The 16,044-nt window shown below is 44.0% G+C and overlaps 1 protein-coding gene across 1 annotated transcript in view; it reads left to right on the top strand.

The window, feature by feature from the left end:
* Positions 1-16,044, top strand: part of CNTNAP5 (contactin associated protein family member 5) — a 414,256-nt gene that overhangs the window by 301,135 nt on the left and 97,077 nt on the right. The window contains exon 13 of the mRNA XM_077829822.1: positions 4,478-4,678. Coding sequence (XP_077685948.1) covers positions 4,478-4,678 — 201 coding nt within the window. The remainder of the gene's footprint in view (positions 1-4,477; positions 4,679-16,044) is intronic.

Here is a 16,044-nt window from a genome sequence, read left to right as displayed (position 1 = left end):
CAGCAAACCCATATGCTTTTTCCACTCAAAGCCGGTGACAGAAAACCCGTAGTAAACGTGTCATTTCCACAGGCTCCAGTGGGGAGAAGAGAAGGCATGTTACATTAAAGTTCAGATCCTCGGGGAATAGCTAAGAACAACTGTAATAACAATCCTGATGAGAATTAATGAGCAATCACAGAGGAAGATGAGAAAGATCTGTCAGGTCATCAGTGCAATCCACCTATCAGTGCAGGTTTGCTCCCTATGCTACATTTGCTAATGCTTTGTCCAGACCCATTTTAAATGTTTCAGTTGATAGGATTTCCGACATACCCCGGGGAGGCCGTTTCATAGTTCTAACCCCTCTCATCTTTTAAGGAAGTTTTTCCTAAACTTTTAATTTAATTCCGTTAATCTTTGATCTTGTGTCTGGTTATATCAGTTACCCACACAATGCACTTCTATATGTAATAACACAAAACGCTGAAAGCCAAGTATGGTTAGCCAATTAGTGCTAATTAGTGCGTTTTATTGCACTTCTTGAAGGGCAGTATTGCCACTCCGGTGCACATTGGCTTTATTACTATCATGTAGCAATTGACTAATGTTTCCATCCCATCAACGTCTTCATCAGCCAATTAGTTTTGTCCTGTTCTACTGGCTCAACAGTGACTTCACCAGCAGTGCGGCGGGAATGGTTATTGAATTTAGAGTGGGATTTTCAAGTTAAAGCTGGATGGGAAATGGTTTTCTGATCCCATGAATGTTTCTGAGAGTTTGGAAATCTTTCCCATTCCACTTTAGGATGGAACTGTTTCATTCAAAGTTTTTCAGTGAAAAATGAGAGAGAGAGAGAGAGAGAGAGAGATTTCCTCCTTCCCTCCAAGAGTAGCGAATAGCCTGATAGTTAGGGCATCCGACTAGGATGTAGGAGATTTGGGTTCGAATCTTTGCTCTGTCTGAATGCCCTACCCACAAAGCTATTGGCTATTCTGGGGTCTCTCTCTGTTTCTCTCCCCCCTATCCCCTGCCCTCACCTTGACATTCCTGGATCTGGGAAACGTTTCTCAAAGAAAGTTTTGTCTAACCCTGTACATCCCTGGAAAGAGTTTCAGTTTTGTTGATTTGACATTTTCCGGCAAAAAATTGTTTTGTTGAAAAATTCCCAACCGGCTCTACTTCATAGATGCTCAATATTTGCATATCTGTGTCCCCAGTGAAGTCAGCAGCAAAACTCCCACAGACTTCAATGGCAGCAGAGTTAGGCCAGTGCTGAGAGCTTTTGAAAAATCCCTCCCATGTGGTGTTAATTCTTGGGAATGTGGAAGAAAAACGGAGGGACTCTGGCTGACATGGATTACTGCTTTGAGATGCATAGCAGGCATGTGATGAGGTCTTAGGGCAATGTGTTGCATGCCTTACTTGCAAGCATTAGGGGTGAGTTCTGTAAAGCACTTAAATTTGTAGTAATTTTTCCAGCTCTGAGCTGTGTTTCACATATTAAACATTACACCAATATTTTGATTATTAATGTTCTAATTCAGCCCCCAGGCTCTGAAAGTAACATCCCTGATTCTCTCAGAAACTCTGAATTGAATTATAGATGTATAAACAAACTCTCTCTCTCCATCTTCATAGAACTGATCATAACATTCTGAATGGATGCGCAAATTATTGATCTCAAACTCTTAGACTTTCAGGGCTTGAGGATCTTGCTGTAAGGCATTGGAAGGGTATTTTCTTCGAGAATTGAAATCAGTTCTTGGAGTTGACCTTCTGTTAGGGAGTGGGATGTGGAGGTAATGCCTAATGGTCTGAGCTGGAGTCAGTAGCCAGAACCAAGGGTCACAGCTGGAGGCCGGAATGGGGAGTCTGAGCCCTGGGGCAGAACTGGAGTCAGAAGCCAGATGCCAGAGGTCAGAGCAAAAGTCCGAAATCAGAGCCCAAGGTCAGAACCGAGTTACCTGGCGTGTAGCGAGGCTGGGGCAGGACTGGAGCAAGGCTGGGAAGAAGCGGGCACGGGAGCTGTGCCAGTCATGGGCGAATGCTTTCAGCAGCGAGTGTGCAGCTGCTGGTGATCTTAAGAGCAGGTCTGCTACTCCCCTGAGTCAACCGGGTGGCTTAGCCAATCCGGCAGCTCAATGGGGCCCACCTGCACTTGTAAACTACCTGGGTGTTAATCTAGTGGATGAGCAGGCTTGTTGTACGTAAACTCCTGACACTTTCTAACTGTCATCCAAGTGTCTCCATGCCGATAATATTCAGGCAAAAGGGGTAAAAAGCATCCATTCAGTTACTTATACACTTACTAGACCTCTACCCAATCCACCAATTTAGTGGAATGTATAGCGCCCCCAATCACCAGAGCATCTAGTGGCCACAAGTTGTTGGATTTCATGCACAAATTACTAGTTGTAAATGTACAGCCTGTGTGATGCAGGAAATCAGACTAGATCATCTTATTGGAGCTTCTGGCCTTAGAATTCTATGAATCTTGGAAAGTATATAGTGTAGGGCTGGAAGGAACCTGGAGAGGTCATCTAATCCAGCACCCGGCACTGAGGTAGGACCAAGTAAACCTAGTCCCTCCTTGACAGGTGTTTGACTAACCTGTTCTTAAAAACAGCCAATCGTGGGAATTCCACAAACTCACTTAGAAGCCTATTTCAGTTCCTAACTATCCTTATAGCTAGAAATTTTTTTTTCCTAATGTCTAACCTAAATCTGTCTTGCTTCAGATGAAGCACGTTGCTTTTTGTCCTACCTTCAGTGGACATGGAGAACAATTGATCAGTCCTCTTTACAACAGCCCTTAATTTATTTGAAGTCTGTTATGAAGTGTCCCCCCCCCCCGGCCCTCAGATGTCTCTTCTTCAGTGTAAATGTGCCCGGTTTTTTCACCTTTGCTCATAGGTCAGGTTTTCTAACTTTTTACCATATTTATTGCTCTCCTCTGGACTCTCTCCAATTTGTTGTCTTCTTTCTTTAAGGGTGGCACCCAAAACTTGACACCAATACTCCAGCTGAGGCCTCACCAGTGCTGAGTAGAGTGGGACAATGACTTCCCTTGTCTTATACTTCTGTTAATGCACCCCAGAATGCTGTACACCTTTTTTCACAACTGCATCACATTGTTGGCTCATAGTCAGTTTGTGATCCACTATAACCCCCAAGATCCTTTTTCAGTAGTACTCCCACCTAGCCAGTTATTCCCCTTTTGTAGATCAGTCCCATGTTGGTAAGATCATTTTATAAAACACCAAATTCACCACCCTCCTAGGGTTTTCTGCTTATGTGAGATTTTTTTTAAGTCTTCATTCTCTCCCTCACTTTCTTTACAACCATCTCCTCTCCTCTTTCTGTTGCCATGCATACACTTCTGCAAATAATTGGATTCCATGCTAGAGTGAAAACTTGTAATGTTTACAAAGGATTAAAACTGGCTATTTCTTTTTTACAGTTTACCTTATTAGAACATATAGGTGGGCAGGGTCATTCTCTCTTCATAGTAAAAAAGGAATCAACTGCATATGTGTATTAGTGTATCTGCATAATAACATTTATTGCAGAGTTTAGTGTTTACTACTGTCAGTAGTCCCATTCACTTGAATGAGACTACAACCACTCCTCCCAGTAGTAAATGTTTGAAGGGTTAGGTCCCCAGATTGCATTTATTTAAGGCCAGATTCTGTTTTCTTTACACTGAGAGAGACCTTGCTTTGCAGGCAGCCCCACTGAAGAAAACAGGATGACTCTAAGAGGCCCTGATGGAGGAGAAGCACTTATGTACATGCTTCAGTGTAGGTATGTGCTTAAATGCTGTCCTTAATTAGGGCTGCAGTAAATGAGAGAAATCTGAGTTTTGAAGCGTAAAATGAGAGGTCAGATTTCCTTCAAACTACCAGAGTCATAACTAAAGCAACGAGGAGTCCTCGTGCCACAAGGACTCCTAGTTGTTTTTGCTGATGCAGAGTAACGCGGCTACCACTCTGAAATGATAACTGGCCAACATGGATTTCATCTTGATTTTAACTTTCTGGTGAGATTTCTGTTTGTGTCAGGTGGCTCCTATGAGTTCATCATCAGTAATTAATGTATTATTATAAAAGAATAGTCATGCTTTTTAGTCTTGATATGTTTGCAAACAGGCCTGACTAACGTGTCTCCTTTCATGAGGCTAAAGGCAGCGGAAATGCATCTGAATTATTTCAGCTACCTGGCAGGGCAGCGTCCACAGGATCCAGGGAAGCTAATGTTTTATCTCGGACTCAGCAGGCTCTGTAACATCAGCCCCAGTTTGGTCTGTAACTCGGTTCAGGTAGACATGGCCCCCTGCAATCCACGTTTTGTTTGGAGCAGCCCTTTATCACAAGGAGGCTATTTTGAGTCCAGGGAAATGCTGCTTCTGTGCCTAATGGAGAAAAACATCAGGCTTCAGCTACTCCTTTGTTCTCTGTTTGCTGTAACACCCCTTTCATTTTCTTTCATTTAACAGAAGATAAGATCTGGACTGCGGTGCAGCACAACAACACAGAGCTAACCAGAGTCCAAGGGGCCGATCCTGAGAAACCATATGCCATGTACTTTAACTACACCAGCAGCATGGACCAGATTGAGGCCATGATAAACAGTGCAGAGTACTGTGAACAGGAGGTGGCTTACCACTGCAAAAAGTCACGTCTGCTGAACACCCCGAGTAAGTGCCACCAACTGAAATAATTTCTTGTTAGCTGTTATTGATTATACAGCAGACATAGCCCGCAGTGCGACTGAAGCAAAAAAATATGGTGCAGAGTAAGGAGCGTCTGTCCTCACACACAGGGCTAGCATTGCACAGAGACTGACGGTAGGCAGAGGGCGAGGAAATGTAATTCCACAGTGCATGTGCACCCACACTAAAATAAAGAAGGGCCTGGAGGTTTCCTTCTAAGACTAGGATATGCCTCTCTTAAACCACAGCAGCTTTACTGAACTGCCTTTAAATGCAAACTGTTGGGTGTATTGTTCTTGTTTGTATTACCATAGTGCTGAGCAGCCCTCGTCACAGATTAGGACCCCACTGCGCTAGGTGCTGTACAAACATGGAATGCGACTGCAGATCAGAATAGAGAGCAGCCAAACTGCTCCAAATCCTGGAGTGTTCACATAGGGGAAGGCTGCAGTCCCTCATGAGTACTGGAGCCAGCCTGAAGCCATACAGAACATAACTACTCACCAGGGCTTTTGGTAGCTCAGCACAGTTTCTCAGCCAAAACTCATTTCCTCCTCTGGTAGAAGGATCCAATTTTCTGGCCTGGTATTACACAGTGACAGGAAGACCAGAGGGAGGAAATACTCCCCGCTTTATTTGCTCTTGTAGAGCAAGTCCCTGGTGAATTCCCTGGGCAGTTACCTACCCATAGGCACCCTTTTAGATTCAGGTGATTAGTTATCCAGGGGAGATGTACAGTGATAAGAGCAGCTGTCTGAATAATTGAAAATCTCTTTTTTTTTGTTACTTGTTATACATGTGCAATCCTGGTGCTTTGATTATCAGACAAGCAATTCTATAGACTTGTCAGTGAGTGAAAAGCTAATCCGACTGAAATGTCAACCAAGACTTAAAGGGCTGTTGCATGGGGATTCGTTTCTGTCATGTTTCATATATACAGCATACTGGGAAGCGTTGGCATGTATTGAAATGCCTGATTGGTTACTGGCAAGACAGAAAACCCATGTGTCCACCTGGCAGATAACCTGGCCATTCGGTACATTTAAAAGTGTGAAATAGACCTCTTGGTATATAAAGGATTTGCCAACGAGAAAAGGACGACTTAGACAATACCAAGCACTGTGTTAGTACTCAGCACCATAGACAGGAGGAAAAACCACATGGGAAGGCAATAAAGGAGAGAAGGAAAGAGGAAAACATGTACCCTATTTTAGCTGGAGGGTGGAGGGTCAGAGGAAAATATGACTTTCCTGTCCCTTGTTCATTACTACATCCTTCTAGTGATGTCTGGTTGCTTTATGTGATGCTGTTCCTTATGTATTATCGGCACGCTGGCTACTGATCTTTTTTTAAATGGTATGAAAGCCCTGGTGCCTGGGCATAATAGTAGACATGGATGTGAACTGACATGTACATACATGTATTTGGTGCACAGGTATACAGAGATACTGCTGCTACTAAGGACCTGATGCAAATCACGTCATGATTTTTTTTTAATTTTTTTTTTAGTCCTGAATATTCACAATCATGTTCCAGGGCATAAGCCAGCCACTAATTGACAGGGTGAAAAGAAAATTCCCTTCAGACAGATAATTCTGCAGTTATCAGTGAAAGCATTTGTTGCACCTTCCGTTGACTCATACGGTGCTGGCCGCTGTCAGGGAGAGGATACAGGCAGAGGTAGTCCGTAGCATGGCTGATTGTCTCAGGTTGGGAAGAAGCCACAGCACTGTGCTATTTTCCTGGCAGTTGCAGCATCCCGGTGACAGAGGACCATGCCGCAGTTTCATAGCTCATTACCTGGTTCTCTGTTTCACATTTGTTTAATGAACCAGAAAAACTGCAGAGCCCAGGAGGACATAATCCAGAAGGGTGGATGTGGCCAGCTTTCTTTTTCTTTCCCCCCCATCCGCTGTTTTTATTTACATTTGACATTTGTCATCCAGGGTGTTGTTACTAGCCCACGGTAGTGGACTTTAGGAAGACATGGAACATACACACAAGTAAAATGTGTGAGCTCTTGAAATGACAAGGTTTCAGGGACAACTGGTTCTTGGTTATATATTAAATGGATTTAAATGATACCCCAGGTTTGTTTTGTTTGTCCAAAACCTCATATATCCAAATCTCCGTGTTAGCTGAAATTTATGCTGAAATAAAAATGTTCCCGGTGCTCTTTATTAACTGATATACAAGTGCAAATAACGCTAGCACGTGCTGGAATCGAGACTCTTGGGGGGATTTTCTCTTGCCTCTGCCTCAGTTGTGTGACACCTTGGAGGAACCTGACACCTCTCTGGCACAAGGGTGTTGTGAGGCTTAATTAAAGTTTATGAAGCACTCTGAGATCCTCGCCTCCAAGGCAGTATATAAATATAAATGTATTATTATTGGTGTTCATAGATTCATGGATTTTAGGGCCAGAAGGAACCATTAGATTATTATGTCTGACCTCCTGCATATCATGGGCCATTACATTTGACCTGGTTATCCTGTACTGAATCCAACTTGTGTTTGGCTGAAGCTACACCTTCCGGAAAGGCATCCGGGTTTGACAAGGTGGTAGTTGCTTTTTATTATTATTTTATTATTAATCCCAATCTTGTAAAAGATCTGGGCCAATTTTGACACTGGATTTTTTTTTAAAGTCAGGTCAGTTTACTTAGCATAGTGCAGATCATGGCAGTGAAGCGTAATCCACGACCAGTGTATCTAACGCTGGCATGTTTCAAAGAGGAGCAGTGTGGAGATTTTTTCTTCCCTTCATGTCTTCACTCGGCAGTGATGATACATGCTGCTACCTGTCAGCTCTTTGCAGCTCTGGCTTGGCAAAGCATTAATCTAGCACTCAGGCATTGGGCATGCTAGAAAAGCAAAGCTCACTCAGTTCCATTAAAACCAAGGGAGGTTTTTGCACTCTGTGGAGTTGCTGCAGCATATATCAATGAATTTCTTTCTGCTCTCCCTGCTCTGTGTCCCTGCATATGTGGCCAGATCCTCAACTGGTATAAATTGGTTACTCTGATTTATTTCAGTTGAAGTTCAGACTTATAATCTATGCCCTGTTGGTGTAAGAGCCTTCTCTTCTGCAGCTCCTACTGTCTGGAACAGGCTTATCAGTTTTCGCTCACATGCGAAATGTCAGCTGAAACCATATCTGCTTCTGTGCCACCAGCCTAGACTTTAAGTAACTTGTAGACTTCAGAATGCATGTGTGTTCATGAAGGATTAATTGATTTTCATAGTGTTGGACGGAATTAAAATGACTTCTTATTGACCAACAGTTGTTACAATCTAGTGGCTAGTTGGTAGGTCTAAAGCCAGTTGCTACTGAGGGGCAATCCAGATCACGCAAGCAAACACCACATTTGGTGTATATTGGCAACCTCCTTGATAGTCAAGGCAAAACAGTGACTCTGGAGACTTGCTACCATCTCACCCCTAGAAGCTGTCCATCTTGTCAAGAGTTGAGATCTATTAGTGGAGAATTGTGGGGGAAGCTCACACTGCTACTGCCAGTGCCTTCCTTGTCCTGGGGATTGAGAGAGGTCTTTAGTTCCTTGGGCAGACAATCCAGCATCTTTAAGAACATGCCAGGTGCTGAGAATGAGAAGATACTCTATCTTTCTCTCCTTTTCTTGCATATTATGGATGCTTATGCCTCATATACTGGTGGCTTCTTGTAATGCTTAGCAAAGAGTCAGGAGTCAAGTTGTTTAGAGATATGAGAGCACTTTCGCTAATTGAATGAGCCCTCTGCTGGGTCTGAGTCTGCTCAGGCTTATAGAAGCAACACTGGGCATGCTCCGAGTCTTAACTCATACATTAGCCTAGTCATTCCCATATATCAGTTACATGACAACATTAGGACATTTACCGCATATTAGTAACTGGATAGCTAAATTTACAATACCCAGGGGCCAGTTTCTTCAGCGTGCAGTGCACCAGCCTAGGCAGGGATTGACGGAAGAGAGCAAATTCAAACAGGAGAGTTAAAGAATTGTATTTTTTCACCATTTTCTTTGTATCTCCTCTCCTTCTCTGGGCTTGCTTTTCATTACACTCTTTTACCTTGAGTTAGGGCTTAGGCTCCTCCCTAAGGTAAAGAAAAAGGTGTGGAGAGCATCCACACAAGCCTTTACAAATGTATTGTGCACCTCAAGTTAATTAGCAATCAGTTAACTCGAGGTAAAGAGGGCTAGTGTAGACATACCCTGTTTTGTTTGCCCCTCCAATGATAGCCTCCCCAAGTCCCAACAAACCAGTATTTCATCTAGACTAAACTGTTAATTGATCTGGAAGGTGAATGCCCAACACAAACTCTGAGGGGAATTTGCTGATCAGAGGTGCTCAGTTGCTTTGCTGACTACTTCTTGGGTCTCCCTAGGGCATGCAGAGGTTTCATGTAATTCTGCAGATGCCAGGTTTGGCACTGATTCAACACTGAGACCCTCTGGCATGTCTCTAGTCTGCCTTAAACCTTTTCCGTATCAAGAAAGAGCGTCCACACTCATCCATGCAGCTATCTTCCCCATCCCATTCAGTGCCCATTCCCAGAACCTCCCAGCCACTCTGTGTTGCCCGTCCTAGAACATCAATTATATCCGGTCCTTTCTGACTGTGCCTATGCAGCATATCCCCAGCCCATTTTGCTCTTGTTAATTATTGCAGTGGACTGGTATTTTCTGGTTAAACTCCAGTATTTAGCTTCTTACCCATGCTCTAATTCTGAAGTAAGAGGGACAGACTGGTTCCAGCCAATTTTTAACACAAACGTAACGTGAAGTGATATCAAAAGACTGATAACAAGCAAATAATAATTTGTCTTCATGCATTTGCCCACTGTTATTCCTTCACCTTTCAAAGATAATTTCCATGTTATCATCCCAGGTACTTTACATTGCTATTATATTACCAAGAGACAGTTTGTTGTATAAAACAGAGATCAGGGCAGCTTGCCCTCAAAGAATGACTCATCTTTGAGAGTGGCTGATGGGTGTCAGGTGTAGATTGTGCAGTGTAATTATGACTGGGTAATTAGAATCTTCTTCCTGGGAATGATTGACTAGAGGTCTGTGTTATCCACTACCCCACCTTGCCTCTCCACTCCAGAGTGGTGGTGCTGACAGCCCCTTGCAATCATTACTCTAAATAAACCAAGCTATATTTACAGCACCTGCAACACAGTTTGGAGCAGAAATGTAACACAGAGGATATCGGTCCACTTACTTGCAGAAAGAGATTTTGGGAGCCATTTTAAGCTATTAAATTGTAGGCAGGGTGCAGATAATACAATAAGTGAAACCTGATCATAGCAAGAATAACTGGCTTTGTGAGGGAGGTAATTGACCACTCCAGTTAATAGTGGGCATTCAGGATGGTTGCTGGCTATGAAAATCTATTCCAAAACTCTGGTTTCTTAAGTACAAAGAGAGTAGGTTTACTTGAGAGAGAAGGGGACAGGAAAGAGGGATTCTGTCCTCACCACTCACACTATGTAGCTACCAAGTTCTCTGACAGGTCTTGTGGCTGTGAGCAGGAACATCATTTTTTTATGGGAGAAGGGGGCAGTTACCTCCCCCACCACCACCTTGTTTTGCTCCCTCTAGACTTTTCATAGGTCTGTAAGCTCCACTTTTGCACTCCCCATCGACTTTGCAGGATATAATATTGTCACATATAATGTTGTTTATGGGGACATAACTTTGCTCCCCTCACCTGAAAGTTTCTAAACTGATGCCCCTGCATGTAAGTGAAGTGAGCAGGTGTTTTGTTTTTGTTTTGCTTTTTGTGATCCCACCTGCTTTTCCCTATCCAATAATAGATTCATGATAACACTTGGCAGCTACATAACACCTTCCATTTGAGGTTCTTGAGGTGCTGTCACCTACTTGTGGGTTAAGAAAGTATTATTATCCCCATTTTCCTGATGGGGAAGTTGAGGCAAAGAGAGATGAAGTCACTTTCTGAAGGTCACACATGGCAAAGCTGGGAGTGTAACTCAGGTGTCCTGATCAAAGTCTGCCAAAAGTCTATCCTTCTCTTAACTTTCAGTGTTTTTTTCTCTCTCCCAGTCTCTTTCTCATTTCCTCTTTGCTTCACCATTGTATTTGCCTTTGCTTGCAACCTGGTTCATTTCCCTGTCCCCTCACTTCCATTGGGCCTTTCCCTGATGGCCTTGTCTCCACCCTCCAGTCCAGTCTCCCCCTTGGATTTTACCGCTTCAGGTCGTATCCCTCAATGCGCCCAGCCTGCTGCATATCTCTCTGTCAGGCCCCTGTCTCTGCTGCCCATACCTGCTCCCTCATGACCCACTCTGGGCTTGGGGTACTGCTGCTGCAGTCCAGGAGGCTGAGGAGTGAGTAAGAGGGTGCCGTTCTCAGCCTACACATCCTCCTCTCTACCTGCCCCATTGTGCTGCACTGAGGGGTGCAGTGGGGGAGCCCATGGAAGGAGCAGAGAGAGGGACATTTGGCTCGGCAGTGCCAACCCGAGATACCGTTGTATGGACACCACCCAAGATGCTGAAGTCCAGAAAGAGCTTTGGCTCTCAAAATCCCTTATCTCCAAATACCACTGTGGAAGGCTACCGTGTGACAAAATGGTGGGAAATGTCGATAATTGCGGAGAACCTGGCTCCCCCAGAACAACTGTCCCCAGGCACTGACCCCAAATGAAAATAGTGGTGTGCTCTTAAACCGAGCGAGAGATGAGGGGATGAAGGCTGGTGACAACATGACCCTGTAGAAGTTGAGGAATGACCCGAAATGTGAACGTGGAGAGCCTAAACAAATGCTTGAACGCTGCCTGATGCAGTGCCCCCGTCAACAACTTGCACCCTTTGAGGAGATAAATGACAACACCAGGTCTTGGCTGCAGGTTTGGAGCGATAAGTTATGGTGATGAGAATAACCCCTAGGGCCCAGGAGGAGCAGGGAATGTAGAGGAATGCCCATTCCTTCCCTGCATCCCAGCTTAGGAGCAACAGCGGAGACCAGTGATAGAGCTCTGGCAGAGTCGTGGGGTAATTCTCTCTCCTGATGTGTGATGCTGTGCAGGTATGTGTCCATGGCGAATATCAGCCAGGCACTTTCGTTTGCATTAACTCTAGACATACTTAGTATCCAAGAGCTTCTCAGCGCTGTAGCTAATAGGCTGATGAGGAAGGGCTGTCTGAGAGACCTGTACAGCTATGTGCCTGTTTGCTCATTAAACAGGGCTGTGACTTAAGACTCTTTAGCAAATATCTTTCTTCCCCGGCCACCCCGACAGGATTTTCAACTGATCTGAAAGAGCTCTCCTGAATATGCTCTGCTTTGTTTAAACCCCCTAAGTTTGTAAGACTCCCTAAGGTGAATAAATTCTGAGTTTTGCAGTACATAGAATGCACCTTCTCTAATGTGCAAACAGCTTGCTCCGAAAACATTTAGCTACAGAAGGCGGCAGATTTCATAAAGAGATACACATTAAATCATGCAAACTTTGGCTTGGGACTTGAGAGACCCAGGTTGAGAGACCCAGGTTGAGAGACCCAAATCCTTGCTCTGCCACAGACTGCTGTTGTGAGCTTGGACCACATTTATCTCTCTGTGCCTCAGTTTCCCATCTGAGAAATGGGGGTAATAGCACTGTCATATCCCATAGGGGTGTTATGAGGATATAAGGTGCTCAGTAACAGGGAGTGGGTCAGCCAGTGGCACCACAGTAAGAGAACCATCCCTTTTGTCATTGCTGGTTAGGACGCTGGAAGGTATATGTTAGGCTTGTCTAGTATGGAATCTAGGGGCTTGGGTGTTTGTTCTGAAAGACCCTCTGACTCAGTGTATCTGGTGTGCCATGCCTCCCATCCCTCTTGCCTTGCCATCAGCCCTGTTTAAGCGGTGGGAAGGAGTAGCACATCTACAGGACAGCAACAAAGGAGCCAAAAGTACAGCAAGTTGTACAATCAAAGAAAAAAAATATGATCACATGAAAATTGAAGTCTTGGGTGGGATAAAGTCTGTATAAATGTGCCAGGCAACCAGCCTGTCTTCACTCCAGCCCTTCCTAATGACCCAGCTCTCCTGGGGGGCCCAAGAATGTAACCAATGAAAATGACTAGCTGTGTGGGGGAGGAATTGGTTTTTCTTTTTTTAATATAATTGACTCCTTCCTTTGAATCTCCAAGACCATCATCCTGGCTATGGCTCTGTTATGAAGCAGAGATAGTCTTGATAGCTGGTGTTTATCCCGTTGATGCATGTATAGAGAGCAATTATATCTGTCCTCAGCCTTCGTTTTGTTAGGATAAACAAGCCAAGCTCCTTAAGTCTCCTCTCATAAGTAGGTTTTCCATTCCTCTGATCATCCTCGTAGCTCTTCTCTGCACCTGTTCCAGTTGGAATTCATCTTTCTTAAACATGGGAGACCAGAATTGCACACAGTATTCCAGATGAGGTCTCCCCAGTTCCTTGTATAATGGTAAGAGCACTTCCCTAGATCTACTGGAAATGTTGCTTGGACTAACTGCAGTGTGAGCTTATAATGATTTCTTGTCTGCCCCCAAAACATAGCAAATAAGGGCTAAACTAAGAGGTCAGTGTGGGGGAGGGAGTACCTCAGCTTGGTGTGGCTTACATCTTAGAGCCCCTTCAACATGTAAGTTATACAGACATAGGCTCGGTTAAAGTCCATTTGATTCAGACCCACTTACTGACACTTAACTGATACCCTCTTATCACCTCTGAATTTGGCCTATGGTGTTGGTAAAACTTGCCCACTGAGGAGTCTGGAAGAAGTTGTAAATCACAGCAGTGTAAACGTCCTCCGATTCATTTCTGAATTTGGCTGACACAGCCAAAGAAGCTGCTGTCCACATCTGCAAACCAGCCACATTGATGGTTCCTGGGCTAGTGTTATCAAGTATGGCTGAACAGGAATACAGTAATGATCATTTGTATCTCTGCATTCTCTTTCTGTGAAGATCTCGAAGTAATTTGAGTTAATGAACGTAATATCGCATCATCTCTGTGAGGTTGGTAAATTTAATCCCCCTTTGAGCTGGGGAAACTGAGGCACAAGCAGACTAAGGTACATGTCCAAGGTCACCCAGTAAGTCATGAGGATGGAACCCAAAAGTCCTGGTTCCAAGTCTCCTGCTTTAAGCCCTACATGCTCTTTCTCTGCAGGAAACCACAGCAGATAGGTGCATGCTGAGGGCATATTAGGGCATGAGCAAAGTCATAGCTTAATTTTATAGTGCAGCTCGGAGGAGAAGAGAGAGGTTAGAGCATGGAAAACCAAGACCAGGTATAACTCATGGTAGATTACTTTGGACTGAATTCGTCCCTAGTGTAAATCTGTCAGACACGATGAATATGAGCTCGTGTCTATAAGGCTGATGGAGAAGGTGTTTTCTTTTCTCAGAAGCAATGAAGAGAGTGGAAGGGAGAAATACTGTGTTTGCAGTTGAAAGGCTGTGTTTGCAGATACTGTTCAAACCGTACTGCTCTAAGACCCTTCCCCAAGTGTTAGGTGGATGGAGTTTTGTGGATACATTTTGTGCAAGGGTAAGGATAAGTGCAAAATAGCACTGTTAAAGTCTGTGTTTATTTCTTTATTTTTACTATTTCAGGGAGAATGAGCACAGAGAAAGTATTATCTGGCACTTGGGATGTGAGATGGGTGGGAGGCTTTTGAGTATTTTCCTTTCAGGAAGCATCTAAAAAAAGCAATAGACAAATTGATTTTTCCCCGATTGATTTTGGGGATGATCTGATTGAGGCCTGCTAAGGAGCTGGAAAGACTTCGATGAGCTGAAAGAAAACAAGCCTTAAATGTGTCCTTGGAGAGGCATTTTTAATGTCCACCAAGCCAGGCAGATTGAGGAGGAAACAGAAAAAGCTTTTGAGCTTGAGTGTGTTCCTGAGCTCTTTGATCCAAGGAGGACTCAAACCTTAATGGGAGAGAGGTTTAGCCAAGAGGGTCATTCCGCCCGGAGAGAATCAGTTCCACATTACAGGCACTCTATCTAGAGAGGAAATCAGAGGTCCCCAAAAGTAAACATTCGAAGCCTGGCACTTTCCCCGTGTTCCTTGACATGCGTAGATCAGTTTTCACATGAGCAATTTACAAAAAAAAGTTGACTAATTAATCCTTACAGCGCCCTTGGGAGGCGGTATTGTTATCCCCATTTTATGGTGAGGGAAACTGAGGCACGGGGGGGTATTTTCAAAAGCTCTCATTGATTCCACTGGGAGAAGAGTTGGATCAACTCTGAGCACTTTTCAAAATACCACTTTCAATGTCTTGCCACATTAACAAACAGCAGGCCAGCAGCAGAGCCAGGAAAAAGAATTCCTGTTCTCCCAGATCTGTGTCTTTAACCATGGACCCTCTTTGCTTTATCCTTCACCACAGCAGAGTGAAGTATAAGAACCCTGAAACCCATCTCCACAGTTCCATATCCAGATGCCACCTCAGGGAAATTAACTTAGTGTGTGTCTATGTGTTTAGGCAGAACAAGAGGGAGTAAGGGAAGATGAGGCAGTCTGAGAAAATAGTGGTGAAGTCAGTGTAATTATTAAATAGTCGTCTGCTTATATCCCTAAACTATTGGCTGGGGCATGCCCCTACACAAGAGAAGCCAATGGGAATTACATGACTGACTTCAATGGGAGCAGGAGCAGTCCCTTAGAAAGGAGAGAGTTAGAGGTAAAGATGGTTTTGGTAACTGTAACAAGGAATAAAAATTCTACCCTTTTGGGTTCTCTCTCCCTAAATGAACAACCCATCCACTCTGGACAGTGAGTTAGAGGAGACTGAAGACACAACACTACTCCAGGTTAATAACATCCCAGAGAACAACTGCACCAACAACATTATTCTAAGAAGGGTTGTTTCTATGGTGATATAAGAATATATTTATAAGTTTAGCATTTAAATTAAGAATGTCCTGCATTTTGACATGCTCAAGGAACACTGCGTAGCATCAGTGGATGTTGTAACTTGTATTTTTATGGCCCTGGAGCCATCCTGGGGCTTTTCTTTCAAAGATGGCTTCAGTGGTGATGAAGGCACCAGGGTAAGTGTCCTGTAGATTGAAGCCTTCTGCTTATCAAGAGAGAGCATGGTGCCAGCTTCTTCACACGGTCTCACCAATGTCCCTCAACCCTGACCTGCAGAAGAACGCCTCCAGGGGTGAGAGTCGAATCAGGCCCATTCAAACCTTGGCTTGTCTACTGAGAATAATGAAGAGGTTTCTCATTCTAATGGTAGCTTTTCTCGTAGTGGGCTGAAATGTACCCACCCATTCAGATAATTTCTCAAGCATTTTCATTTTTTTTTATACTTTAGGATATTCTGCCATGATT

This window comes from Eretmochelys imbricata, chromosome 11 (assembly GCF_965152235.1).
Source record: "Eretmochelys imbricata isolate rEreImb1 chromosome 11, rEreImb1.hap1, whole genome shotgun sequence".
NCBI lineage: Eukaryota > Metazoa > Chordata > Testudines > Cheloniidae > Eretmochelys > Eretmochelys imbricata.
Note: the sequence above shows the minus strand (reverse complement) of the source record. Positions and strands in the feature narration are given on the sequence as shown.